General features: G+C 38.4%; 1 protein-coding gene across 1 annotated transcript; it reads right to left on the bottom strand.

Moving 5' to 3' along the window:
• Positions 1 to 7,238: 7,238 nt before the first annotated feature.
• On the bottom strand, positions 7,239 to 26,560 carry POGLUT3 (protein O-glucosyltransferase 3). Its single transcript, XM_082343521.1, has 8 exons — positions 26,240 to 26,560; positions 21,051 to 21,248; positions 18,532 to 18,818; positions 15,914 to 16,130; positions 14,314 to 14,510; positions 12,829 to 13,023; positions 10,895 to 10,999; positions 7,239 to 9,317 (listed from the first exon to the last, which is right to left on the bottom strand). Exons 1-8 carry the CDS (start codon positions 26,439 to 26,441, stop codon positions 9,192 to 9,194), a joined length of 1,527 nt encoding a protein of 508 aa, XP_082199647.1. The 5' UTR covers positions 26,442 to 26,560; the 3' UTR covers positions 7,239 to 9,191.
• Between the last annotated feature and the right edge of the window lie 511 nt (positions 26,561 to 27,071).

Raw genomic sequence — 27,071 nt, 5'->3', positions numbered from 1 at the left:
CTGATGATGTCTATTCTAACTGGTGTGAGGTGATAGCTCATTGTAGTTTTGATTTGCATTTCTCTAATAATTAGTGATATTGAGCAGCTTTTCATGTGCTTCTTGGCCATTTGTATGTCTTCTTTGGAGAAATGTCTATTTAGGTCTTCTGCCCATTTTTGGATTGGGTTTTTTTTTTTTTTAATATTGAGCTGCATGAGCTGTTTATATATTTTGGAGATTAATTCTTTGTCCTTTGAGTCATTTTGCAAATCTTTTCTCCCATTCTGAGGGTTGTCTTTTCATCTTGTTTATGGTTTCCTTTGCTGTGAAAAAGCTTTGAAGTTTCATTAGGTCCCATTTGTTTATTTTTGTTTTTATTTCCATTACTCTAGGAGGTGGATCAAAAAAGATCTGGCTGTGATTTATGTCAAAGAGTGTTCTTCCTGTGTTTTTTTTTCTTCCTGAGTTTTATAGTGCCGGGTCTTACATTTAGGTCTCTAATCCATTTTGAGTTTATTTTTGTGTATGGTGTTAGGGAGTGTTCTAATTTCATTCTTTTACAAGTAGCTGTCCAGTTTTCCCAGCACCACTTATTGAAGAGACTGTCATTTCTCCATTGTATATCCTTGCCTCCTTTGTCATAGATTAGTTGACCATAGGTGCGTGGGTTTATCTCTGGGCTTTCTATCTTGTTCCATTGATCTATATTTCTGTTTTTGTGCCAGTACCATATTGTCTTGATGACTGTAGCTTTGTAGTATAGTCTGAAGTAAGGGAGACTGATTCCTCCAGCTACACTTTTTTCCCTCAAGATTGCTTTGGCTATTCAGGGTCTTTTGTCTCTCCATACAAATTTTAAGGTTTTTTGTTCTACTTCTGTAAAAAATGCCATTGGTAATTTGATAGGGATTGCACTGAATCTGTAGATTGCTTTGGGTAGTATAGTCATTTTCACAATATTGATTCTTCCAATCCAGGAGCATGGTATATCTCTCCATCTGTTGGTATCATCTTTAATTTCTTTCATCAGTGTCTTAGAGTTTTCTGCATACAGGTCATTTGTCTCCTTAAGTAGGTTTATTCCTAGGTATTTTATTCTTTTTGTTGCAATGGTAAATGGGAGTGTTTCCTTAATTTCTCTTTCAGATTTTTCATCATTAGTACATAGGAATGCAAGAGATTTCTCTGCATTAATTTTGTATCCTGCAACTTTACCAAATTCACTGATTAGCTCTAGTAGTTTTCTGGTGGCATTTTTAGGATTCTCTGTGTATAGTATCATGTCATCTGCAAACAGTGACAGTTTTACTTCTTCTTTTCCAATTTGGAATCCTTTTATTTCTTTTTCTTCTCTGATTGCCATGGCTATACCTTCCAAAACTATGTTGAATAATAGTGGTGAGAGTGGACATCCTTGTCTTGTTCCTGATCTTAGAGGAAATGCTTTCAGTTTTTCACCATTGAGAATGATGTTTGCTGTGGGTTTGTCATATATGGCCTTTATTATGTTGAGGTAGGTTCCCTCTATGCCCACTTTCTGGAGAGTTTTTAATCATAAATGAGTGTTGAATTTTGTCAAAAGATTTTTCTGCATCTTATGAGATGATCATATGGTTTTTCTTCTTCAATTTGTTAATATGGCATATCACATTGATTGATTTGCACATATTGAAGAATCCTTGCATCCCTGGGATAAATCCCACGTGATCATGGTGTATGATCCTTTTAATGTGTTGTTGGATTCTGTTTGCTAGTATTTTGTTCAGAATTTTTGCATCTATATTCATCAGTGATATTGGTCTGTAATTTTCTTTTTTTGTAGTATCTTTGTCTGGTTTTGCTATCAGGGTGATGGTGGCCTCATAGAATGAGTTTGGGAGTGTTCCTTTCTCTGCAGTTTTTTGGAAGAGTTTGAGAAGGATGGGTGTTAACTCTTCTCTAAATGTTTGATAGCATTCACCTGTGAAGCCACCTGGTCCTGGACTTTTGTTTGTTGGAAGATTTTTAAACACAGTTTCAATTTCATTACTTGTGATTGGTCTGTTCATATTTTCTAGTTCTTCCTGGTTCAGTCTTGGAAGGTTATACCTTTCTAAGAATTTGTCCATTTCTTCCAGGTTGTCCACTTTATTGGCAGAGTTGCTTGTAGTAGTCTCTTAGGATGCTTTGTATTTCTGTGGTGTCTGTTGTAACTTCTTTTTCATTTCTAATTTTATTGATTTGAGTCCTCTCCCTATTGTTCTTGATGAGTGTGGCTAATGGTTTATCAATTTTGTTTATCTTCTCAAAGAACCAGCTTTTAGTTTTATTGATCTCTGCTATTCTTTTCTTTGTTTCTATTTTTTTAATTTCTGCTCTGATCTTTATGATTTCTTTCCTTCTGTTAACTTTGGGTTTTGTTTGTTCTTCTTTCTCTAGTTCCTTTAGGTGTAAGGTTAGATTGTTTATTTGAGATTTTTCTTGTTTCTTGAGGTTGGCTTGTATAGCTATAAACTTCCCTCTTAGAACTGCTTTTGCTGCATCACATAGGTTTCGGATCATCGTGTGTTCATTGTCATTTGTATCTAGGTATTTTTTGATTTCTTCTTTGATTTCTTCAGTGATCTCTTGGTTATTTAGTAACATATTGTTTAGCCTCCATGTGTTTGTGTTTTTTACGTTTTTTTCCCTGTAATTCATTTCTAATCTCATAGCGTTGTGGTCAGAAAAGATGCTTGATAGGATTTCAATTTTCTTAAATTTACTGAGGCTTGATTTGTGACCCAAGATGTGGTCTATCCTGGAGAATGTTCTGTGTGCACTTGAGAGGAAAGTGTAATCTGCTGTTTTTGGATGGAATGTCCTATAAATATCAATTAAATCTATCTGGTCTATTGTGTCATCTAAAGCTTGTGTTTCCTTATTAATTTTCTGTTTGGATGATCTGTCCATTGGTGTAAGTGAGGTGTTAAAGTCCCCCAATATTATTGTGTTACTGTCGATTTCCTCTTTTATAGCTGTTAGCAGTTGCCTTATGTATTGAGGTGCTCCTATGTTGGGTGCATATATATTTATAATTGTTATATCTTCTTCTTGGATTGATCCGTTGATCATTATGTAGTGTCCTTCCTTGTCTCTTGTAATATTCTTTATTTTAAAGTCTATTTTATCTGATATGAGTATTGCTACTCCAGCTTTCTTTTGATTTCATTTGCATGGAATATCTTTTTCCATCCCCTCACTTTCAGTCTGTATGTGTCCCTAGCTCTGAAGTGGGTCTCTTGTAGACAGCATATATATGGGTCTTGTTTTTGTATCCATTCAGCAAGCCTGTGTCTGTTGGTTGGAGCATTGAATCCATTCACGTTTAAGGTAATTATCAATATGTATGTTCCTGTTACCATTTTCTTAATTGTTTTGGGTTTGTTTTTGTAGGTCCTTTTCTACTTTTGTGTTTCCCACCTAGAGAAGTTCCTGTAGCATATGTTGTAGAGTTGGTTTGGTGGTGCTGAATTCTCTTAGCTTTTGCTTGTCTGTAAAGCTTTTGATTTCTCCATCGAATCTGAGATGCTTGTCAGGTAGAGTAATCTTGGTTGTAGGTTTTTCCCTTTCATCACTTTAAGTATATCATGTCACTCCCTTCTGGCTTGGTTTCTGCTGAGAAATCAGCTGTTAACCTTATGGGAGTTCCCTTGTACGTTATTTGTCTTTTTTCCCTTGCTGCTTTCAATAATTTTTCTTTGTCTTTAATTTTTGCCAATTTGATTACTATGTGTCTCCGTGTGTTTCTCCTTGGGTTTCTCCTGTATGGGACTCTCTGCGCTTCCTGGACTTGCGTGGCTATTTCCTTTCCTGTGTTAGGGAAATTTTCGACTATAATCTCTTTAAATATTTTCTCTGGTCCTTTCTCTCTCTCTTCTCCTTCTGGGACCCCTATAATGTGAATGTTGTTGCCTTTTAATCTTGTCCCAGAGGTCTCTTAGGCTGTCTTCATTTCTTTTCATTCTTTCTTCTTTATTCTGTTCCACAGCAGTGAATTCCACCATTCTGTCATCCAGGTCACTTATCCGTTCTTCTGCCTCAGTTATTCTGCTATTGATTCCTTCTAGTGTATTTTTCATTTCAGTTATTTTAGTGTTTATCTCTGTTTGTTTGTTCTTTAATTCTTCTAGGTCTTTGTTAAACATTTCTTGCATCTTCTCAGTCTTTGCCTCCATTCTTTTTCCGAGGTCCTGGATCATCTTCACTATCATTATTCTGAATTCTTTTTTTGGAAGGTTGCCTGTCTCCACTTCATTTAGTTTTTTTTCTGGGGTTTTATCTTTTTCCTTCATCTGATACATAGCCCTCTGCCTTTTCACCTTGTCTGTCCTTCTGTGAATGTGGTTTTGTTCCACAGGCTGCAGGATTGTAGTTCTTCTTGCTTCTGCTGTCTGCCCTCTGGTGGATGAGGCTATCTAAGAGGCTTGTGCAAGTTTCCTGATGGGAGGGACTGGTGGTGGGTAGAGGTGGGTGTTGCTCTGGTGGGCAGAGCTCAGTAAAACTTTAATATGCTTGTCTGCTGATGGGTGGGGCTGGGTTCCCTCCCTGTTGGTTGTTTGGCCTGAAGCAACCCAACACTGGAGCCTACCTGGGCTCTTTGGTGGGGCTAATGGCAGACTCTGGGGAGGCTCACGCCAAGGAGTACTTCCTAGAACTTCCGCTGCCAGTGTCCCTGTCCTCACGGTGAGACAGAGCCACCCCTGCCTCTGCAAGAGACCCTCCAACACCAGCAGGTAAGTCTGGTTCAGTCTCCTATGGGGTCACTGCTCCTTCCCCTGGGTCCCGATGCACACACTACTTTGTGTGTGCCCTCCAAGAGTGGAGTCTCTGTTTTCCCCCAGTCCTGTTGAAGTCGTGCAATCAAATCCTGCTAGCCTTCAAAGTCTGATTCTTTAGGAATTCCTCCATGGGCAGAAGACAAGCCATTTTCCTTGGAGGACTTATTCAGCCCACCTAGGTGACAAGTGCTTGTTCCATAGCTGCAGTGCTAGTGGTACCAGTGATATAGGTGGTGGCAGAAGGTTCTTGTTACTCTTTGGGAAGGAGAAAGAATGGGGGTGGGGTGGGGTTTGAAGGGGAAACAGCTCTTATATTTCTCTAGCTGGTTCGTTGTCATCTGAAGCATGTTACTTCTTGGTGTCCACTAGCTCACATTAAAGATGTGGATAAAAACCCTTAGAAATCAGAGAGAGACTACACTCTGCCTGTTTAAAATATCCCCTTATCATATACTATGAACTAAATTATATGGGATTTGGTTAACACATACTATAATACTCAGGTATTTGTCCCAAACCTTCTGGAGTGAGGTTCTTCTTGCTACTTCATTCCCTTGAATCAAGCCTGGTGACTTAGGTAGTCCTCAGTTCCAAGGCTCTCAGAGGTCTTGTGATATTATAAAAAATATATCTGATCTTTGTCTCTGGTTCCTGGTAGAGAGTTTTGAAAACCCTTAGAATTTCCTGAGTGATAGAAAGAAGTCTTTTTTGTGCTAATGAGGTATTAATGGTGGGACTCCTAGGTAGCTTCAGAATGGGACTGGTCACCAAAAAGACCAAGCACATGATTAGAGGATTGGGACTTTAGCTGTCCAAACTCCTGGGAGGGGAAGGAGGCTGGATATTGAGTTCAATCACATGGTCAGTGGTTTAGTCCACTGACCATGCCTACATAATGAGACTCCCCCCAAAACTCTGGACACCAAAGCTCAGTGTAGCTTCCTGATTAGTAGCACAATGATGAGGGTGACATGCCCTGGCCCCCACAGAGAGGGCATGAAAGCTTTGTGCTCCTTTCTAGACCATGCCCTATGGGTATCCTTTAAAATGAAACTGTAGTAGTTAAGTATAGCATTTTCCTGGGTTCTTTGAGTTGTTTTAGGGAATTATTGAACCTGAGAGGGGTCACGGGAACCCCTGAATTTGCAGCCAGTTGGTCAGAAGTGTGGGTAGCCTGGGGACCTCACTTTTGCCTGGTGTCTGTAAAGGCAGTCTTGTGGAACAGTGAGCCCTAAACCTGTGGGATCTGATGCCAAATCTGGGCAGTTAGCATCAAATTGTAGTGAAGTACACCTAGTTGGGGGTGAAACAAAACAGGTAGCTCATGAAAATATTTCTTCTTTTCTAACTTTCTTTCCTCACTTCTGGCTGTATATAACTCCCTCTACATAAGCCACCCGCTACCCTCCCCATGCACACTTCCAGGATTTGCTATTTCTTCCCATAGAATAAAAAAACTCCTGTCTTCTTCTTTTCTTGTGTCTAAGAAATGTTGCAGTGTTGGTTATCACAGTAAAGTTTAGTGTGGCTTCTTCTTCCACACAGCTCTACAGAGAGAACTTGGCTTAAAAGAGACGACTTTGATCTCAGTAAGTGGAATGGCTCCACAAGAGTTTGGTGTGGGGTAGGCACAGCAGTGGTTGGGATAGGGTAAACTGTGGTTCTGTGCATAAAAGAGGGATTTTTACAGTCTGGTTAATTTTGTCCTCGACTATTTGAAGTCAAACATGCCTTACCACCACAAGGATGATTTCCTATCCCTCCAAATAAGAAATTTATATTTCTTCTAACCTTGGCCTTATTATGTCAGGGGAGAATTTTTCCTCTCCCTGCCTGCTATGGACTGAAAGTTTGTCCCCACCCCACCCCCCCAAATTAATATGTTGAAACCCTCATCCCTAATGTGATGGTATTTGGAGATGGAGCCTTTGAGAGCTAATTAGGTCATGAGGGTGGAGTCCTCATGATGGGATTAGTGCCCTTATAAGAAGAGAGAGGAGATAGCTTGCTTCCTCTCTTTTGGTTTCTGCCATGTGAGGATACAATGAGAACGCATCAGTCTGCAAACCAGAAAGTGGGCTCTCATCAGACATCAGATCTGCTGGCACTTTGATCTTGGACTTCCAGCCTCCAGAACTGTGAGAAATAAATATTTGCTGTCAAAGCCACCCAGTCTATGGTATATTTGTTATAATGGTAGCGTGAACTGACAAAGACACTGCACTTAACAGTATTTTCACCTGAAATAACAGGAAATAATGGTGTCAAGCCCAAATATCTTTCCCTTTAATATTAATTTCTACTCACTAGGGATTTAGTGTTGGTGGTAGAAGTTTTGATTCATTTATTCATGAAGATGTAATAGAATTAAAATTAGACCAACCCAGTTACAGAAGTACCAAAGCTATAGGTGATTCAATCCTCTTTCTTAAAAAACAAAATTTATCTGTTTCAAAATTTTATTTAGAAAATTTACTTTATTTAAAAAGTGTAAATAATATGTCACATGATATAAAATTCTAGACATAGTAGATTTAAAAATAGCATAATGGAAAATATAAATATACATTTTATTTTACTATGTATATCTTTTGTGCATTTATTTTCTTTTCCTAGGTTTGTATTTTTCTTTATCGTCCAATCTGATTCATACTTACAGTAAAAACATTTTAAATATCATAGACAGGTATAAGGCAAAAAGTAAAAATTCCCTTCTCTCCATTTTCCTCAGATATTGGTGAATATCCTTCTAAACTTTCAACCACGTGGATATATTTTTTTACATAAATGTTTTCACATTATATGTGTTGTTCTGTAACTTGCTTTTTTCACTGAACACTGTCATGGAAATCTTTCATGATAGTGCATTTAGAGCTAGTTCATTCTTTTTAATGGTTGTACTGTATTCCTTGATATATAGCTATATATTTAGCTAGCTCCCTCATGATGGCTATTTAAGGTGTTTCCAACATTTTATTAATAAAAACAGAATGTTGATAGCTTATTTTGACAAATGTAGTTATTATATTAACTTACATATCCTCACACCCCTCTCCTCCTTAGGATCTGGATCCTAAGGTAAACTGTGGTACAGCTTGCCCTTTATTTTATACTTGTGCACTTGTGCTTTTGAACAACTGGTGGGTATTAGTGTTTTCCATGGATACTTGGCTTTGATTACACTGTTACTAAATGTGCTTTTGCTTTTGTCTAGTTAAAAAAATTCTGTGTCCCTAGTGATGTTCAGTAAAGAATAGATATGACTATTTTAAAGTGGTTACATTGTTTTCCAGGTTAAGTATTTCAATTAGGAGAGTAAATATTTTTAAATTGGAGTGTGGTTATTTCTTGTTTTGGGAGTGTGTTCTTAATGAACTGAATCTCATATTGGTGGTATTACAAGGAGTGTGTAATGAATTTCTGGGTCTTAAGACTTCACCCTGTCCTAAAAGGCAAAGGAAATTTCCAAAGTTTTTATCTTAGCAATACAGCACAGTGAAATAGAGGAGGGGTGCAGTGAAGAATGGATGCTTGCTTTTGTCATTAGCTTATTAGTGAATCCCAAGATACCAGGCTTCCTGCAGCTTGTTGCAGAGGTATTTCAAGCATCCCTTTTAAAGATTAAAAAGAATTAAAGATCCCTATCTGACTACAGTTATCATTTATCTATTCAATATATAGATAATGAAGATACCAATAGGATGCTCTCATCTACTTTAATAACTGTGTTGTCCTTGATGGGTGTCCAACTCAGATAGACTGGGAATTAACTAGCTTAAGGCACTACCTCTCCTTAATTTTGTCTCAGGCCGTGGTAAAACTTAGTTAAAAAGATATGAATGAGCTTTAAAATAATTTCCCTTCATAGTCTCCAAGCTACCTTTAATAACAGAGTCATTCTCATCTTCCTTAATTATTCATATCAGTCCTTCCAAGAGGAAACTTGCTATTACTGAATGCCAAAAGCAGCTTGTAGGAGGAGAAGTTATGCAGTGAGGGGGTAAAAAAAGCCCTGCAAAAATATTTTTTCTTCATCATTGGAAGGGGAAGAGGGAAAGTGAACAAGGGATAGAAACAAACCAATAAATACAATGTAAATAGTTTCATAGAGAGTTATTTGTATTTTGGCAAGCCTCTCTATCTACTAGGATCCCCAGGTTTTCTTTTCAGAGAAACTATGATGCTGATAATAGCAGTGTTTACTCAAAAGATATTAATATCCTAAGATATTTGGTAATACTTGCTCTAATATTGCTCTATCCATCCACATTATATGAAGCCACCAAGAGAAGCAGTCCCTGGCATACAGTCTTCCAGGCTGTCTTCACAGTCTTCACAGCTTAGATTCCATCTGAATGCTGCCATGAAAGACGTTGCCGGCATATTACAGGAGTGTGAATATGGGGTGACTTAAAGCTCTTCTCTTAAAGGCCTTTTCCTGTGGCACTGGCAGATAGATGCACTGTCATCCGGCTGAGGAACAAGTTCCATTCCATCACGTATTTCGGGTTTGCTGGTCTGGCGCTCAGCGTAATTCTGGAATGTGTTTGAAGGCAATGGAAAGTCCAAACTTCATTCCACTGAATCCTCCCCACTCCCCTCATGCTATTGTTTCTAGTGGCTATGTATCTTCAGACTAAAACCAAAGGTCTGGTTTATCTCAGTCCTAAAGTTACCTTTTAACTTTAGTTATTATAGGCACTAGTGCGATATTTCATAATCTAGCAAGGAGCCCCATCCGCTATTTTATGTATAGGAAAGAAGCCTCTTGTAACGGGATGTCCCTACTTGAACAACAGCACCTCTCGAATTCATCCTCCACGTGTTAATGAATAATTAACTTTGCTGAATATTCAAATCAGTGAACAAAGATGATAAGCATCTCACAATAAAGTTGGTGGTTTCACACATCCTTCCCTTTAGGCCTGTAGTCACACACACTTTGTAAATGGCGACAGGCCTGTGAAATGTCCCTCCTTTTTGGCCACTGACTGAAATATTCCTATACATTGGATTTTTCAGTTCAGTGGTTCCATGTACGTTTAGCTGTACATTCCTGGTCCTGGGCCAAATCCAACAAAATACTGACATGTGTACATGAACCTAATTAATATTTCAGAGGGAGAAACTCCTATTATTAAAATTACAGCCAGACTAGCAGAGGGAAAAGAACTCATTTAAGGAAAAGGCTGCTTCTAATAAATGGTGTAATTAATCATTTTAATTTTTCTGTGAGAGGGTAGTAGCCTCAGGCTACTAAGTTAGTTTTTTTCTGCCTCACAGAAAAATAAGTTTAGGTTAACAACAAAAACATAATTTCTTATTTTTCTCTTCTGGCTAAATTTTACTGAGTAAAACACAAGTTAATTATTCAAAGAACCAGTCCTTGGATTCTTGGAAGTACAGTAAATATCTGTACTTCAGAATTCAGCCCTAAGGTTTTAGATTATAAATAAAGCTGACCCTTAAACAATGTCGGGGTTAGGAGTACTGACCCTCGGCACAGCTGAAAATCTGTGTATAACTTATAGCTGGCCCTCCATATATGTGATTCCTCAGTATGCACGGTTCCATGTCCGTGGGTTCAACCAACCTTGGATTGTGTAGTACTGTAGTATTTACTACTAAAAAAAATCCACATGTAAGTGGACCTGCACAGTTCCAACCCATATTGTTCAAGGGTCAACTGTATTTTTCATTTGTTTGTCTTATACAACAAATTAAATATTTGTTTTCCATCCTGTACTGATAGCAAAAGTGCGGCTCTTAAGTAGTAAGGAGAACAAAGAGGTAGATATGTTGAGCAGAGAGAGATGTTAATGATCTCTAGTCCAACCCTCCTATTTTCCATATGAGGAAAGATGTTCTCTGAGGCTCAGAGATTTTAATCTATATTTGTAATGGCGCTAAGCATTGTTTTTCATAATACTGAATGGAGATAAAAATATGGAGGCCAGAAAGGGACTTAGCACTATCTTTCTATAGGCTGGCGCCTCAGCATAGCCAGAGTTCCACAGGCTGACTGACTCTTGAACCCCTCCAGGAAGCAAGCATTCAGGCCATGCATTTGGTCTGAGGACACTCAGCCAAGCAGATGGATCCTCTGAACTGACCTGTAGTACTCTGTAATAGTAGCAGTAAAGCCTGTGTGGCTGTAGCAGATCCCTAGCAGTCAACTGCCCTTCTTTTGCAATCTTCTTGGCTTCTTCATCATTTTCCTGAAAAGTTTAAAAAGAAACAATGAATGAAGATTACTCCTGTGACTCACAAAGAAAGCTAAGTGTGAATGTGAGGTAGGACAGATGTAGGGTTGAATGTGAACAGCATGGGAGAGATGAAACATGAAAATATAACTTAAGAATGAGGCTATGGAAATAGACAAAGTACTTTCCTAGACGTCTCTGCTATATAGAAATAATCATACCTGTTTGGATCCCCCCTCGCCCAGTGCAACAACCCACATACAGCCCCTATCGTGACTATCTTGGTACTTTCCTAGCTACCCAGGAAGTCTAGGGCTCATCATCTGTTCCCCTAATCTAACCCTCTCTGTCTGATATTAAAATACAACTAGAATAGAATGAATTAGTTTTTATAACATCTCTTAAAAGCTCCATTTAAATATGTAGTCTAAGCCAAAAAGTTGTTGTACAATGGTACCTATGAAAGACTATATTATTGTTGTAATAAAAAATTCAGTTATTAGTAACCACAGGTTGTTCCTTCAGTACCAGGAATAGTCAGCATTCCTAATTATACTTTTAGAAAATAGCTAATATTCTATCATGCTGCCCACAGGAAAAGCCATTTGCAAGCAATTCTGACTCTTTATAAAGGGTCACAAAAATATTCTGCCTCAGGGGCACCCAGTTATTTCCATAGCCACATTACTTCTCAAAAACAAAATAAAGTCTTACAATGGAAGGGTAAATTTTATAATTTCACAATAAAACACAAGAGCTTTTTAATACTTTTCCTTTTTTAAAAAAAGAGTTCTTACTTTATGGGAAACTTGTGATTCATTAAGAACTTGTTATCCAGAGAAAACCATAATTCGAAAAGATACATTCACCGCAATGTTCATTGCAGCACTATTTACAATAGCCAGGACATGGAAGCAACCTAAATGTCCATCGAGAGAGGAATGGATAAAGAAGATGTGGTACATATATGCAATGGAATATTACTCAGCCATAAAAAAGAACAAAATAATGCCATTTGCAGTGACATGGATGGACCTAGAGATTGTCATACTGAGTGAAGTAAGTCAGAGAAAGACAAATATCATATGATATCACTTACATGTGGAATCTAAAAAAAAACGGTACGAATGAACCTATTTACCAAACAGAAATAGAGTCACAGATATAGAAAACAAACTTATAGTTACCAAGGGGGAAAGAGTAGGGGGAGGGATAAATTGGGAGATTGGGATTGACATAAAATAGATAACTAATAAGAACGTACTGTATAGCATAGGGAGCTCTACTCAATACTCTGTAATGACATATATGGGAATAGAATCTAAAAAAGAGTGGATATATGTATATGTATAACTGATTTACTTTGCTGTACAGCAGAAACTAACATAACATTGTAAATCAACTATACTCCAATAAAAATTAATTAAAAAAAGAACTTCTGCCTTTTTTTCTAACTGGGGAAAACAAAAGGGTACCATAATCGCTTTAAATGTTTTCTTGTGCATAAAGCACTTTAACCCTGGTCTTTTTAATCTGTAATTTGCATTTGGTGTGTGTAATTTGCATTTGGTATGTGTGCATGAATAAGGATACTTTAGAAAAATCTATATTCTATATAACACTGGACTTCAAATCTTCTAAAAATCCTCAAACATATTGATAGAGGGTATTCAAAATTGTCCTGATGTTGATTCTTCAGATATTTCAAGGGAACAAAAATTTCACAAAATAACATTTCTTTTGACTAAATTATGTCAAATTAAATTGTGTTATGATGGAACTCGTGTAACTAATACTGGTGAATTTGTGATTGCCTAAAGAAACTAAAATGACAGAAAGCATACCTTGGCCCATTCAACTTTCTCTAGTAGATCACTAAGATTTCTTTTAATTGGAACATAATGTTTCCAAGGCTTTAGTGCCATATAGAAATGTTCATAATATGGTGAGTCCTGCTTCAGAACCAAACTGTCACCAAGCATGAGGTATGGATATCTATAAGCAGCCACAGTCCCGTCCACATTCACTTGATACTTGTACTAAAAGATTAAAACAAACATAAACAAAAATTTTAACAGTCATTTGTTTCACTTCTGCTTCTTGTCAACACTGTAACATTAAATATAAAGAAGTTATTTTCCAACTTTAGTATTTACAAGTTTTATATTTTATTTTGTAACACACATCTTCTCTTTGTATTAAAATCATAAGTAGCATTTAACAGGTCAATTTTAAGAAATACAACACATTTAAAGATAATAAATAATTTTAGGAAACAGGAATACCTATTTCAACTATGTTTATGTAATGGGAAATTCAGATTTCTGTAACCAGGTAAGAAAACTATATCCAAAGCTCTATATTTAGTAAAGCTTAATACTGATAACAATTTACATTTTCATTTATTTCATTTGTTCCTTATACCCATGTTAGTATGAAAAAGGAAGGCATTATTATCTCAAAGTTCGGTTTTAGAGTTGAGGAGACAGAAGCCTGGAGAAGACTAAGGACTAGTGTGATACTGGTGACACAGTACGGACATATTTGTTGGATTAATGAACTTTGATTTACATTTCAAAGTCACTTTTCATTCAATTGTAATAATGTGAAGCAGATGTTATCATCTCCCTCTCTTTTTTTTTATTAATGATAAAATTTGTTTCAGAGATATTTATAAACCTCTATTCTATGAGCCCAAATCCCATGCTCTCTTCATTATATCACACTGAGAGGAACAGGATATACTAACAGATTTGGTAATTACTTTTTTCTTAAATAATTGGTACCAAGGACTTTACCAGCCAGTCAGATTTTGCCATATTGTCACATCTCTATCTCCTTTGAGCCTTATACGGTGCTCTGAAGGAGCTAGGCAGGCTCCCACATGTTAGAGGCGAGAGGTGCTAAGAGATGAAAGCCCCACAGTTAGTGGCAGAGGCAGGACTGGAGGCAGGACTTGAACCCCATTTTACTCGCGTAGAATTCATACTCTTTTTATTTACAAGATTGTTTTATGTAAAAGACATTCATATTCCCAGTTTATTAAAAAAATACAAAAAAGAGGAAAACAGGGAAATATACCAAAACTCTAGGTTAATCCTTGTACTATATTTTGAGTATTAAATACAGTTCTGAGCTATTTGGTAGACAAAGTTAACAACAACAACAAACAAAAAAGAAACTGCATGAGTTTCATAATTCCCTGTGCCTGATAAGAAAGTGTGTGTTGGGTCACAAGATGGGAGAAATCTGCCCAACCCCAGCTATTTGGTTGACTTTTAATACAAGTTTATCACTTCATATCTATCCAGGAAGACTTAATTGCATACCTTAAAGAAGTCAAAGAAACCTATCAATTTAGCTTTTCCAAGCTCCTTTTCTTTTTCTTGGAAGAAGAAATATCCTGTAATTCCTGCATCTAGTAGCTGTGGATTATCTTTGGACAGCTGCACCAACTGGAGCCTCTCCTCTCGGCTATCTCTACCTCTAAAGAAAGCTTTCTCTGTTTTATTGATCCAGGAAGGTCCTAGAGGTTTGAGACCATAAAAAAATACAATTATGAATTTGACATTTTTATCTTATGGTAAGTATAATCATCTTTAATCTACCTATGTCATTTAAGATGCTAAAGCTCTTTTATCATCAACACATCTAAAGTAAATGTTACTTTCGAAAAATATGCTCTAATTTTATCCTTTTGTGTACTAGTGAGAGGTCACTCAAAAAGTGGAGTTTCTATTGCATGACATTAGGAATTATCCAAAATAATGCTGGATCAATTTCAAAGCAAAAAGAGATTCCATGACTTGGCTTACTCATCAAGGCATTAGTTTCTTCCATCTTTTGTGCTTCACAAAAAAAAAAAAAAAAAAAAGAGCTAGGCTTTTGTTCTTAGAGTGACTAGAACAAAGTATAGAATTAAGTAACATCCACACATCTTTAATTCTTAGGTTGCTCAGAATTTTGAGCATATCACTTTTGAATACAGTGAAGAATTTTTCTAATATGTTGTTAAATGCAAATAAGTTTTGTATAACTTAACTATGTATATATATTTATATCCTCTCTTTCCTGGGAGGGAAATAACCTGGAAGAATTAATTTAGCTCTCTATTATTCTAAAAAGAAGTCATTAGTTAACACCTGTCAGTGTTCTAAGGGATAAATCATAAAACAAACTGTAGGGGGTCAACCTCTTTACTATTTTAGCATACTTTTCAGGAATTTACTGTTATCAAATAAAAAGTAGGTCAGTTTTCATTTCCCATTACCTTTAGAGAGTTTACAAGGAGTCTCTAGTCTTGTATACTAAATAAGTCCACTAAACTGCTCTAAACAGAAATAGAGACTTATTAAGACAAGGCAGGGTTTTTTCTATTCAGGGAGTTCGGTTTAATAAAAAGGTGTGTAGTACCATAAAACTAAGGCCATCAAATAGGAGGAAAGGAATTCAGATTGTAAAGGATCAAGAGAGGCAGAAAGAGGGAAGAGGAGAATTTCTTACGGTGCTGGAGGGTGTAATATCCAAATTACACTCTTATCACAATTCTCTTACATATGAATATAATTTTATATTTTTCAGAATTCTCTCTCATTTCATCCAGCAATATAAAGGCACTGGAGTCAAAATTAAGTTAAATGATAGTTTTACCAAATACGTATTTTCAAATGGTATTTACAAGTGACCAACTCAAAGGAGACTCAGTTACAGTAGGTTCTGGACATTACCAGCCTAATCCACATATCTTTAATTTCTGGATTAGAAGAATCCTAAACAAAAACCACTTTAGAGTTTAGAGTGCTCTTTTTCTTTTTTCCTGGCTAGAAAATAAGAACAATGGTTATTTAAATATATACACATACTCTCTCTGATTGAACATTCTTTTCACCTTTCTTACTTCTAAGCTTTTTCTTAGGGAATGACTTTTACCTGTATTTCCCTGAATAGAGAGGAGATCATTTGTAACACCCCTCATAGCTTCAAGTGTGGAGTGGGTGATGTCATATGTTGGAAGGATAACATCTCGTGAATCCAGAGAGCCACACCATGAAATGATAGGTAAAGGGCCAGGGGTTTCATTGACTTTTCGATGCTCCAAGGGCCAATCTCCAAGATTAACATAAAATTCTAAATCTGGGAGAAGGACCTAAATAAACAAAAGAATGCTTATCAGTGCTGGGAAGACCTCAGTCTTTGGTACTAAATGCTTCAGTTCTTTGGCTTTTAAAATATTTCTGATAAAACTGAAATTTGAAAATAGTAGAAGAGAGAAGGATGCCTCAGTCATCAGTAGTATCAGAAAATCAAGGGTGACGATTGTACATGACAATTCACTTGAGCAGGAGTTAGCTACCTCTGCTCAGAGGTGGCATTTAAAACTGTTGTGTATTATAGATGTGGAAACTGTGTAGAAAGGTGTGAATGAGTGGCTTCAAGCACCTTTTCTGCCAGCTGCTTAAGTGAGAATCTACAAAGTTAGACCCAAGCCCTTGTTTTCCTTCACTGTCAAGCCTTTTTATAACATCTGTGTTTGTTTCTGGAATCTGCTATCCATTTCTATCTCCATGGTCAATGCCTTAGTTTAGGCCTTTATCATCTTGTACCTAGATTGTTGCAATAGTTGTCCCTTACTAGATGTTCTGATTCTAGCCTCTCCCCACTCTAATCTGCTCTCCACATTACTGTCCAAATTTCTAAAACCCAAATTAATGTTACTATTAAGCTTAACAGAAACTTAAGCCTATAGGACAAGGTCTAAACTCTCTGGCTGGAATTCAGGCCCCACTCTCTTACTCCAGCTTAGCTCTGAATCCATCTTCCATCTGCCCGTGTACCAGAAAACTTTAGTTACTCTCTGAACATGCCACCCACTTTAATATGTAATTCTCTTCACCTAGAATGCCCTTCTCTTACTTATTCACTTGGCAGTCTCCTTTCTCGTCCTTCACACTCAGAGCTAATGTTACCTCCTCTATGACTCGCCTTCCTCAGACATTTTAACCCTGGGTACCTACTTTTCTTATGGGCCTATCATGTTGTGGTACAATTACTTGTTTGTATTTACATCCCATCCTCACTTCTGAATAACAAAAACAAGTTCCACTGGAGTGAGCTGTTCAAAGACCAGAGGTGAGTCTCACTTATCGTAGATCTCCTTTCAGTCACTGGGCAAAGAACCTGGAGTAAAAGGGAAGGGCAAAGGGATATGACTATTCACCTTAGTGCTTCCCTGTTATCATTTAGTAGCTCATTAGTAAGCTCCACATCAGAAGTTCTCACTGTAGAGCAGGATTTCTCAATCTTGGCACTATTGATATTTTGGTGTAATTCTTTCCTGTGGGGGCTGTCTTGTGCATTGTAGAATGATTAGCAGAATCCCTGGCCTCTACCCACCAGATGCTAGTAGCAACTCCCCAGTTGCGACAACCAAAAATGTCCCTAGGCATTGCCAAATTCCTCTGAGGGGCAAAATCATTCCTAGTTAAAAACCACATGAGTACAAGATACAGAAATACAGGGCAGAGTGGATTCATGGTAGCCCAGGAAGAAAGAACTGCCTTTAGGATCAGATGCCCATAATATGCTCATATGCTCATACGGTGGGCTGATGGGGAGGTAGGAGGCAACTGCTATTTAAAATAAGAATTGATTGCAGCCCTACATTCCATGTGCTTGGGAAATTGTATAACTCACATCAGGAAAGCTGGCTTTTGATTTAGAAAACTACCTTGATGGTCTTTCTGGGTGAGAAAGGTAAAAAGTGCCCATCCTCATCCTTTACTCTGTATAATCAGGAACAAGAAAGAACAAAAGGCAGTTTGAATTGCTCTGCTTAAGAGGAATTTATAGAAATTTGGCAAATGTGGAAAGAGGGGCTGAATAGAGGGATTGGGGGAGGAGTTGCTGGGGATGTGGAGAAGTCTTTTGAAAGACAGAAGCCCCAGTCATGTTTAGTAAGAAGCCAAGACTTGAAGATCAAGGACAGCCAGTGAGAAATTCCCAGAGGCAAGGATGACTGAGAGTCTGATTAACACAGGGATGTCTATTTTTAAATGTTAGGATTTTTGTTTTGTTTTGTTTACTCTGCATTGGCACAAAATAACCTCTCTCTGTTACCCCAACATTCAACAAAGTGTGCAATGCACTTAGGATAAAACAAGGAAAATGTGTCCTCAGTTCAACTTATTTTGAGGTGGCAAGAAGAAAATTGCTGTAGAAGGTGAAATCTGAATGGAAGGAGTATTCAGCAGGATTGGGGAACTTGAAGAAGTCACCTTGCAGCTGTAAATGTCTGGGAGTTCACAGAAACCTTGGGAGAGCACTATATGGCCTACTTACCTGGGATGGGGGCTCAAGCCATTTAACTTAAATATTAAAGGAGAGAGATATCCATAAAGGTGAAGAACTTATGAACATTCAGGTGGCAGGCAGATGCACATTTTCAAGCCTGGAATCCATTTCCATTCTTTACCATTATTATTCTAAGAATTAAATGTTACAAATAAATAATTAAACTATTTTTAGAATCAATGAATTCATTCTCATACCTTTCTTGCCAGTGACAGCAAAATCTCATCTGAGAACATTTTAAAGTCTGTGTATTTCCCTAAAGATCTCCGGTAGATGAGGTTACTGAGAATCGTGTAATGAACAATAGCACCCCTCTCATCCCCAAACCTTTCTGGAACTTCGTTTAGCATCTGCTGGAGATTGATGCTGGGGAAAGAAGCAAAATCTTTTGCAATCTGTGGTTCCTTGGCTGGACAAGACAGAGTTTTCTGCCAGGTCTGAGGATCCTCTTCTGGACACTCACAGTACTCATGGTACACTGGTCCTAAGGAAAGCAAAACACATACAATGCCAAGCTCCATTAACATGCACTGCAACCCAGGGAGTTGTTTCTGTCCCTGCTGTGAGCATGGGATGACTTCTTGGTAAATTCTAAGATTATCCAGACAGGGATAGTCTGCCCTAAACAAATCAGTGGTAAAAGTAGTAATGTCAGAGTCTTGTGCTCTCACCTTCTATCCTCCTTTCACCCCACCCTAGATAACCTAGTATAGCACATGCTCTCTCTCAATATAACCTACTCTCGGTCAATTTATTGGAAAATTTATTTCTAATGAGTTATAAATGGCTGATGAGCATAAACAACTTACTTTTTAACAAGGAAAAAGAGAATGTATTACTTTTCAGGCATGATTATGTAGTAGGGGTGGTGATTTTTTAAAACAAGAAGAGGTCTCTTCCTCTGAGTCCCTAAAACTACCTCCGTCAGCGCATCTCAAAGAGGAAATATGAAACCTAAGGGCATCTTGCAGTGTAATTTTAAAGTGGCCAGACATAAGTATAAAACTATTCTGAAGACTCATTTAAAAAAGAATTTATGCAAAATTTATATCTTATTTCAAAATATATCCATATTTATTTTAATATAAAAATAATTTTTTAAAGTTATTCAATTTTCTTGAGAATTTCTACTTCAGACAAGTAATAGGGACCAATTTACCCTCCTACCTGAAACTACCAAAAAACAGATAAAATATATGAAACAACATTTTTTTTAAGACATTGGACATCAGGCAATGGACAATGAGTTTGAGAGATGAGAAACAAATGAGGTAAACCCTACAGTTCCTAAAGCTTACTGCCTAAGGGAGTTTCTAGGTTGTGGAACATGGAGGAGGAATCCAGGCAGAGCCCAGCAGTCTCACTGAGTTGAGGAGACAAGAGCTGAAAGTCCAGTGAGATCAAGGCAGCTAGAAGTTGTAGGACATACTCACTGCACAGAGAGGACTCCAGAGATCTGTACAAGGTTCCCTTCAAATATTTAAGGCATACTGACCAATATATATGTTTGAGGAAACTATCCAGGCAGAGAAAGAACCATCCATAAGGATTAGAGGCAACAATACCCATTGTTCATACAGGGCTGGGAATAGTGCCTATTCATAAAAGCCAGACTGGAAAGCATTCTAACTCACAGAGGTTGGATAGAGTACGCAGAGATGTATTGCCTGAGTAGTAAGGAATAATTAGCCCTAGACTAAACATGGCTCTGGGCCTGCCTAATAAATTGTAAAAGAAAATTTGAAGGATCAAACTAATTCCAAATAACTTAACTGCATCCTAGAGAAAAGCTCAAGAAGATGAGAAAGCATCAAGCAATGAAGAATACAGTGGATGGAATTAATGATAAATTGGGCATTATAGAAGAAAAGATCAGTGAACTTAAAGATATAGCAATAGAAACTATACAAAACAAAATGGAGAAAAAACATATTTTTAAATGAGAAGAGCATAATGAGTCATGGGATAATTTCAAGTTTAATGTATGGGTAATTAGGATTCTTGGAGGAGAGCTGGGGTAGAACAGAAAAAATATTTGAAGAAATAATGGCCAAATTTTTTCTGGATTTAATGAAAGCTATAAACCCAAAGATCCACAAACCCCAAGCACAAGAAACATGAAGAAACCTACACCAAAGCACATAATAATCAAATTGCTCAAAAAAACTGATAAAGAGAAAACCTTTAGCAGAGGATCAAAGATGTAGATGATGGAAGATTTATCATGGGAAATAATGCAAGTGAGAAGAGAGTGGAACAGTATATTTCAAGTACTAAAAGAAAAAAAACCTGTCAACCTATAATTTTTGAAAGACATCTGTCTTTCAAAACTAAAGGCAAATAAAGACTTTTTCAGATATCCAAAAGCTGGAAGAACTAATCATCAGCGTTCTCACATTAAAAGAAAAGCTAATGGAAATTCTTCAGGTAGAAGGCAAATGGTACTAGATGAAAATATGTATCTATGCGAACTAATGAAGAGTACTAAAAATGGTAACTACCCGGGTAAACACACAAGATTTTTTTGCCTGTCATTTAAATCACTTTAAATTACTTAGTTTTTCTCTCCCTTAAAATATCAAGTTAAATTGAGCTCCAGAAGATACATATATAATGTTTACCCTGTTGCACATGACTTTAAGGTCATCATAACGCATTCTGAAAGCCATGGAGTCTACTCATAAGGCTGGCTCTGGTTTATGTAATAATTACTTACCTTTCAAAATATAGGGAGACTGAGCGACATGTTCATCACCATAAAGGACCTCTATCTTCAGCCCTTCACTGACAGTTTCATACATCCTATATCGCATCAAAAATGTCCCATCATTCCTGTCCAAAGGTTTAGGGACGTGAATCCGAACTAACTCTTTAGGTGAGAGAGATTTGATTACTACTTTGAATAGTGTTTGGCCTGAAAGAAAAAAAAAATTATAAGTAATTCTACTATTTCATGGTTATTTTGTTTTACTAATTACCGGGTAAGTGTCTTTACACAGAAGTTATTTTTTCAGTACTATCGATGGTAAACAAAATTATTTTAGTTTGGAAGATCCTTGAGGCCAGGAACTACGTTTGGTTTATGTCTCAAAGCCAAGGATCTGATTCAACATTTGATTCCTTAGTCATTCAATAAGATTTATTGAATGAACAAAATCATTGAATAAACAAATTCTTAAAAAAATAAGGAAGAGATTAATTTTTTGCCTATTTGATCTTTTCTCCTTTGGGTAGGTTTAAAAGCCCAGGTAGTTAAAAATCCATAAACTTTTAGGATGACATAGCTCTAAGGCAATCTAACTTACTCCTTGTAAAGTATGCACAAGCTTTCTTTGTAAACCATTTTAATACCTGATAAACCTCAATTCTGAAGAAATTCCCCTTTTATTAACCCAAATTTCAAGCTATACTTCCAAGCCCATTTCCTTAAGTAGAGAGAGATTATCTAGTTACTAGACTCTGCACAAATGCAACACACTCATACGTACACACAAACTCACATACCTTTGTAAATACTAGAGTTTACTTCTCTAAATTTGTTTCCTCAAGTTGAAATGAAACAGTTATACTAAGATGATCTAACAACCTTTTCAAATCCAGAATTCTGTGGGTTTTCTGTTCCAGGATAGACAATACCTACTTAGCAAACTTTCCCTTCTCTTTTTGCAGTATATTAGCTGACTTTTCAAGCTTTGAAACAATACTGTTGCAGGAATAAATGTTGGGACTTCTTTCTTCAGAGAGTACAGTGGACATACCTGCACTCAGTGCAGATCTGATCCTCAGGAGCTTTAAGAATAAAGATCAGTTAATGTCTTAACCACAGTTAATCACCTACCAAAGGAATTGTTAAAAAGAAAGTGGTGAATCCTCTGAAATACACAGTCCTAGTAAACAATAAATTGTGATCAAATAGTCTTTCATCTCACACTATCATATTTCATAATATTCAAATATGAAGCATATTTTTTTGTTTTTTTTAATTAATTTTTATCGGAGTATAGTTGCTTTATTTTTTAATTTTATTGTATTAAGCATATTTAACATATATTTTTGAAATTACTGAAGAAAAAAGTTTGTTTCTCCTGTTCTTAGTTTCTAAATCTAGTGAGTGATGTTTCTACTTTTTTTGATCTTCAAGGGTTTTATTTTTTCTTGTGGGTCAGAAAAAAATGTTTCTCAGTCTCTTCAATTTATAATAATAGTAATAGTAATAGTAATGTAGTATCTGACATATTGTTACTACATAATTAAGTACCAAACACATGCTAATTGAATGAGAATGCAGTGACTAAAGGAGACAAAAGGAGGTTGGCAGTATCAAAGCCTTACATCATTAGAATCAGAAATTTTGCAGACTTTTGATTTGGAAAGAACACATTTTTTAAAAATTCACTTACTTAGCCAGGGGGACTGTGCCAGTTCCTGAGCTTGAGATTTTCATATGCATTTTCTCTTATTTATTTCCTCCAAGAACTTGTGAGGAAGGTATTTATCACCCCATTTTACAGATCAGGAAGCCAAGGCTCCCTTGAAGAATTTAAGTATATACCTTGCCCAAGGTCTCATACCTATGAGTAGCAGAGCCAAAATTTGCACACAGCTTGAATCTTTCTTCTTTCAAAGCCCATTCTGAATCCAGCTTGTCACATTGTGTAATGTTAACATATAGGTTCCCAAAATTCATAGTTGGAGAAATAACCTCTGACATTCCTGGTACAATGGAGTCAGCACCTCCCTTGTTGTTTAGGAAGTTTATTAAGGCTCTCTACAGCTGCAACAAAAGTGTTGACTCCATCTGGCCAAGGGAACAGAGTCCCTGAAGGCCAACTTGTTACACCTTGAGGCTAAATGGAAATCCTCCCAAATGTCTGGCTGCCTGCTCACCATGGATACTCTATAGGGTCTTAGTGAAAACTGGTTCACAGTGATCAATTACCAGGGATTTGATAAAAGGGAAAGACCATTGAACTAGATACTGAAAGGGTTGGGTATCTGGTTTTGACTCTGATCCTTAGCCACTGTGGGGCCACAGGAAAGACATTTATTTTCACTAACCTGGTTTCTTATAGGAAAAGTGAAGAGAATAATATCTACCCTTCCTACCTCACAGGATGCTTAAGGAGAGCAAATTAAACAGGGCACAGTTCAAAACACTGAAGTGCTACACAAGATAAGTTTATGAAGATATCATTACTGATGAAGGTAGAGGATGACTGAGGAGAAAATGAGTACTTGTATCCTGCCATCTTGACATACTCCAACCACCCTCTCTCCACCCCTTCTTTCTTTTCTTTTACAATATTTACTGAGCAACTCTGCCAGGCATTATGTCAGATGCTGGGAATATAACAGTGTCAACAGGTTCTGCCTGCATTCATAATAGAAGGAAACAATCTAAGTCAGACGTTAGTGAAAATAAAGATATAAATCGTTTTTTTTCCTCATTCAAGGTCACAAGGGATTGAGTAGGATAGTCAAACTCAAGGGATTGAGTAGGATAGTCAAATAGTTAGCTTAGAAACCCCATTAGGGAATTGTAGATAGAGAGGGAAATTTAGGGGGCTTTGGGAGACCACAGTAAGATTAATGATCACTCAAGAAAGTAATGGGAAAATCCTGAAACAATGTGGGCTTGCTTGACTCATAAAGCAGAACAAGTTGCTTACCATCAAAGCCAGATTGGCTTGCTTAACAACAAAATCAAGCTAACTTGATTAGCAACAAAATCATGCAACAGAAGCACGAGACATGCCCCAGAATGATAAAACAATAGTAGCATGAGACCTACATCCTGCTCAGTGAGCTCAGTAAGTTAATGACCCCCAAAACACACTCTTTGCCTGATGCCCTAAAAACAATAAAACAATAGTGGAGAATAAGGCCTACAACCTGCCTAGTGGTGTCATCAAGTTAATGACCCCCAGCACATGCTCTGTGCACACACAAAAAAACAATCATTTATGGAAATGTGACATCTACCCAAGAGAGACAAAGAAGGTCTTCTCCCCGTCCCCTGTCTTCCTTTGATTATAAAACTGTAACCTGGGCTTCCCTGGTGGCGCAGTAGTTGAGAATCTGCCTGCCAATGCAGGGGACACGGGTTCGACCCCTGGTCTGGGAAGATCCCACATGCCGCGGAGCAACTGGGCCCGTGAGCCACAACTACTGAGCCTGTGCGTCTGGAGCCTGTGCTCCGCAACAAGAGAGGCTGCGATAATGAGAGGCCCGCGCACCGCGATTAAGAGTGGTCCCCACTTGCTGCAACTAGGGAAAGCCCTCGCACAGAAACGAAGACCCAACACAGCCATAAATAAATAAATAAATAAATAAAATTTTTTTAAAAAGGCTAAAAAAAAAAAACTGTAACCCACTAAGCACTCAAGGGAGAGCAACGCTTGCCTGCCCACTTGTAAGCCTCACAAGTGTTCTATTCCAATTAATCACTTCTTATCTATCACTTTGCCTTTCGCTGAATTCTTTCTGTGTTGAGACATAAAGGACCAGGCTCCTTGGAGCCCCCTGAAACGACACCTATCAGTTTCAAAAGAGCATGGACATTTTTCATAAATGATATATTTTTAAAAAATTACATTTTCTAACTGTTGAAACTCCTATTTTTGCACATTAGGTTTGTAAATGTTTAAGACTCTTCATATGTTGGGAAAATTACTTTCCAGAAACATTTGACCAATTGTGCTCCCACCAGCAGAGGATGAAGGTCATTGTCTGAGAGTATCTCATTAGCAGCTTTGAGTATTGCCACTTAAAATTTTTTTGCCATTATTTTTAGATTAAAAAATGGAATTTTATTTGAATTTATAGTTCTTTCATTAAAAGTAAGATTAACACTATTTCCTTTTGGATCATGTAACTTTCCTTTTTCATGTATACATTAATTTTTTCCTCAGTTTTCCATCTTCTTTTCTTTCTAAAAACCTCTCCCATTTATAATATTATAAAATTAATTTTAGAAAACAAAGAAAACTACAAAGAAGGAAATACACCCCATGGTGAAAGGCTGAATCTGGGTTTAAGAATCTTTTCTGATCCTTAGGGCCGTGGAGTCTTTCTAAAACTGAAAAAAAAGTACTCAGTTTTCCACCGGCAGCGGAAGGGGCACTGGGTATTCTGATTGTCTCTTTGTTGATAAAACAGGGTGCCAGTTGGCAAGACATAATTTAGACATAAATTATCAAATCCTGACTGGCAACAACTTGAAACTAGCGGAACAAGTTGTAAGACGTTGCAAAGGTAAGATATTAAAGAGAACGTGGGAGGATGATTGGGCAGAAGGAATTCAGGGCGATATTCACCCTCGGTAGAGGTAAAACCTAATGCGTTCTGAGTTTCGCTAATTCCTGCAATCTGCTTTCAAGAACTCAAAACTCTAAGAAAATAACCTAGTCTGCAAAACTGCCTCCTTTCTGCCTACTGCTCTGATATTTCCTTTGTGTACGAGGGAGCTGTTTCAAACCCATCAGGCCTAAACAGTGTAACCCGATCCGATTCTTGGGCTTGATGACTCATAACGTGAAGGCACTCCCTGCAAGCTGTAACAGATCAGACAACTAGTCAGGGGTGGAAAGACCGTCTCCAACTTGAGACTCACACTGCATTCATTAACACCCCGGGCGCCATCCATTCGGAATATCAGTCCTTGCATGTTAACAAAGGAAGGGCCCTCGGAGTTCATTTTTTCATTCAGCAGACTTGTTGCAACTGCCTCTCGCCTTCGGGTCCGGGGAAGGGGAGAGAAGAGGAAGTGATCGGACTCGGGGGAAGGACGCCACGCCGGCGGCGGGCGGATTCCCGAGAGGCGCGGTCGCAGTCGCGGCGGGGACGCGCGGCGGGGACGGAGGGGAGCGGGCAGCGGAGCGAGGGAGGCCCGCGGCCGAACGCTACCTGGGGGCGAGCGAGTGAGGTTTTGGCCCTCCGAGTTGACGGCCTGCAGGTAGAAATAGCGGACGGGCAAAACGACGCCCGCCCGCAGCCCGGGCCCCCACACCAGGCTCCGCGGCGCGCTGACCGGAGCCTCGGGGGCCCCCGCGGCCACGAGCAGGGCGAGCTGCAGCGGTAGCAGCGGAACCAGCGGGAGGCGGCGCATGTTCTCCGGGCCGCTGCGGTCCAGCTCGGCAGCGGCGGGGAGGGGACGGGGGCGCGGCGGGCCTGAGCTGGGCCCACCCCAGGGCGGGCTGCGCGCCACCGCCCGCCGCCCCGCCTCCGGCCCCCTTCTGGCCGGAACGCTAGGGCGCGCCGCAGGCGACTGCGTCGGGCGCTGCCGGGGGTCCGCGATGGACTCGTCACTTCCCCCACCCCACCCCACCCCCAGCCGCGCAGGGTTGAGGACCAGGGTCGAGGGGCGGACACTGAGACCAGGGTGCTTGAGGCTGTACCCGGCCCCCACCTCTGGTTGCTGGAGTTTGGCAACTGTTTAGTGGAAACCGGGTTTGGAAGGACGCAAACACAGTGGTGATTGCTAGTGGACCAGAAAGAAGGCCCAGCGGCGAACAGCTTTGAAGAGTTTAGGGAAATGCCTTCAAACAAGGAATTTCACTGGGTTTACAAGACGCTGAGCAAATATCACTCCCCTGATCCCCTACAAGGCCAAATCTCCCAGCCCTTTTGTTCACATCAGCACCAAATTTTATCACCTACCTCTTGTTTGTTTTCTGCTCAGCAGTCTCCCTCACTTGACTGTGACTCCCTCCATTCTCCCTAATCCCCTAACCCTAAC

The sequence above is a fragment of the Balaenoptera borealis genome, assembly GCF_965194805.1.
Source record: "Balaenoptera borealis genome assembly, chromosome: 11".
NCBI lineage: Eukaryota > Metazoa > Chordata > Mammalia > Artiodactyla > Balaenopteridae > Balaenoptera > Balaenoptera borealis.
Note: the sequence above shows the minus strand (reverse complement) of the source record. Positions and strands in the feature narration are given on the sequence as shown.

Coding starts and splice junctions, on each gene's coding strand:
- POGLUT3 (XM_082343521.1), bottom strand. CDS start 26,441: ATGCGCCGCCTCCCGCTGGTTCCGCTGCTACCGCTGCAGCTCGCCCTG. Junction 13,024..14,313: donor GTTTCTTTGACTTCTTTAAG/GTATGCAATTAA, acceptor TTAATCTTTTAG/TACAAGTATCAAGTGAATGT. Junction 11,000..12,828: donor AGAAAGTTGAATGGGCCAAG/GTATGCTTTCTG, acceptor TAAACTTTTCAG/GAAAATGATGAAGAAGCCAA.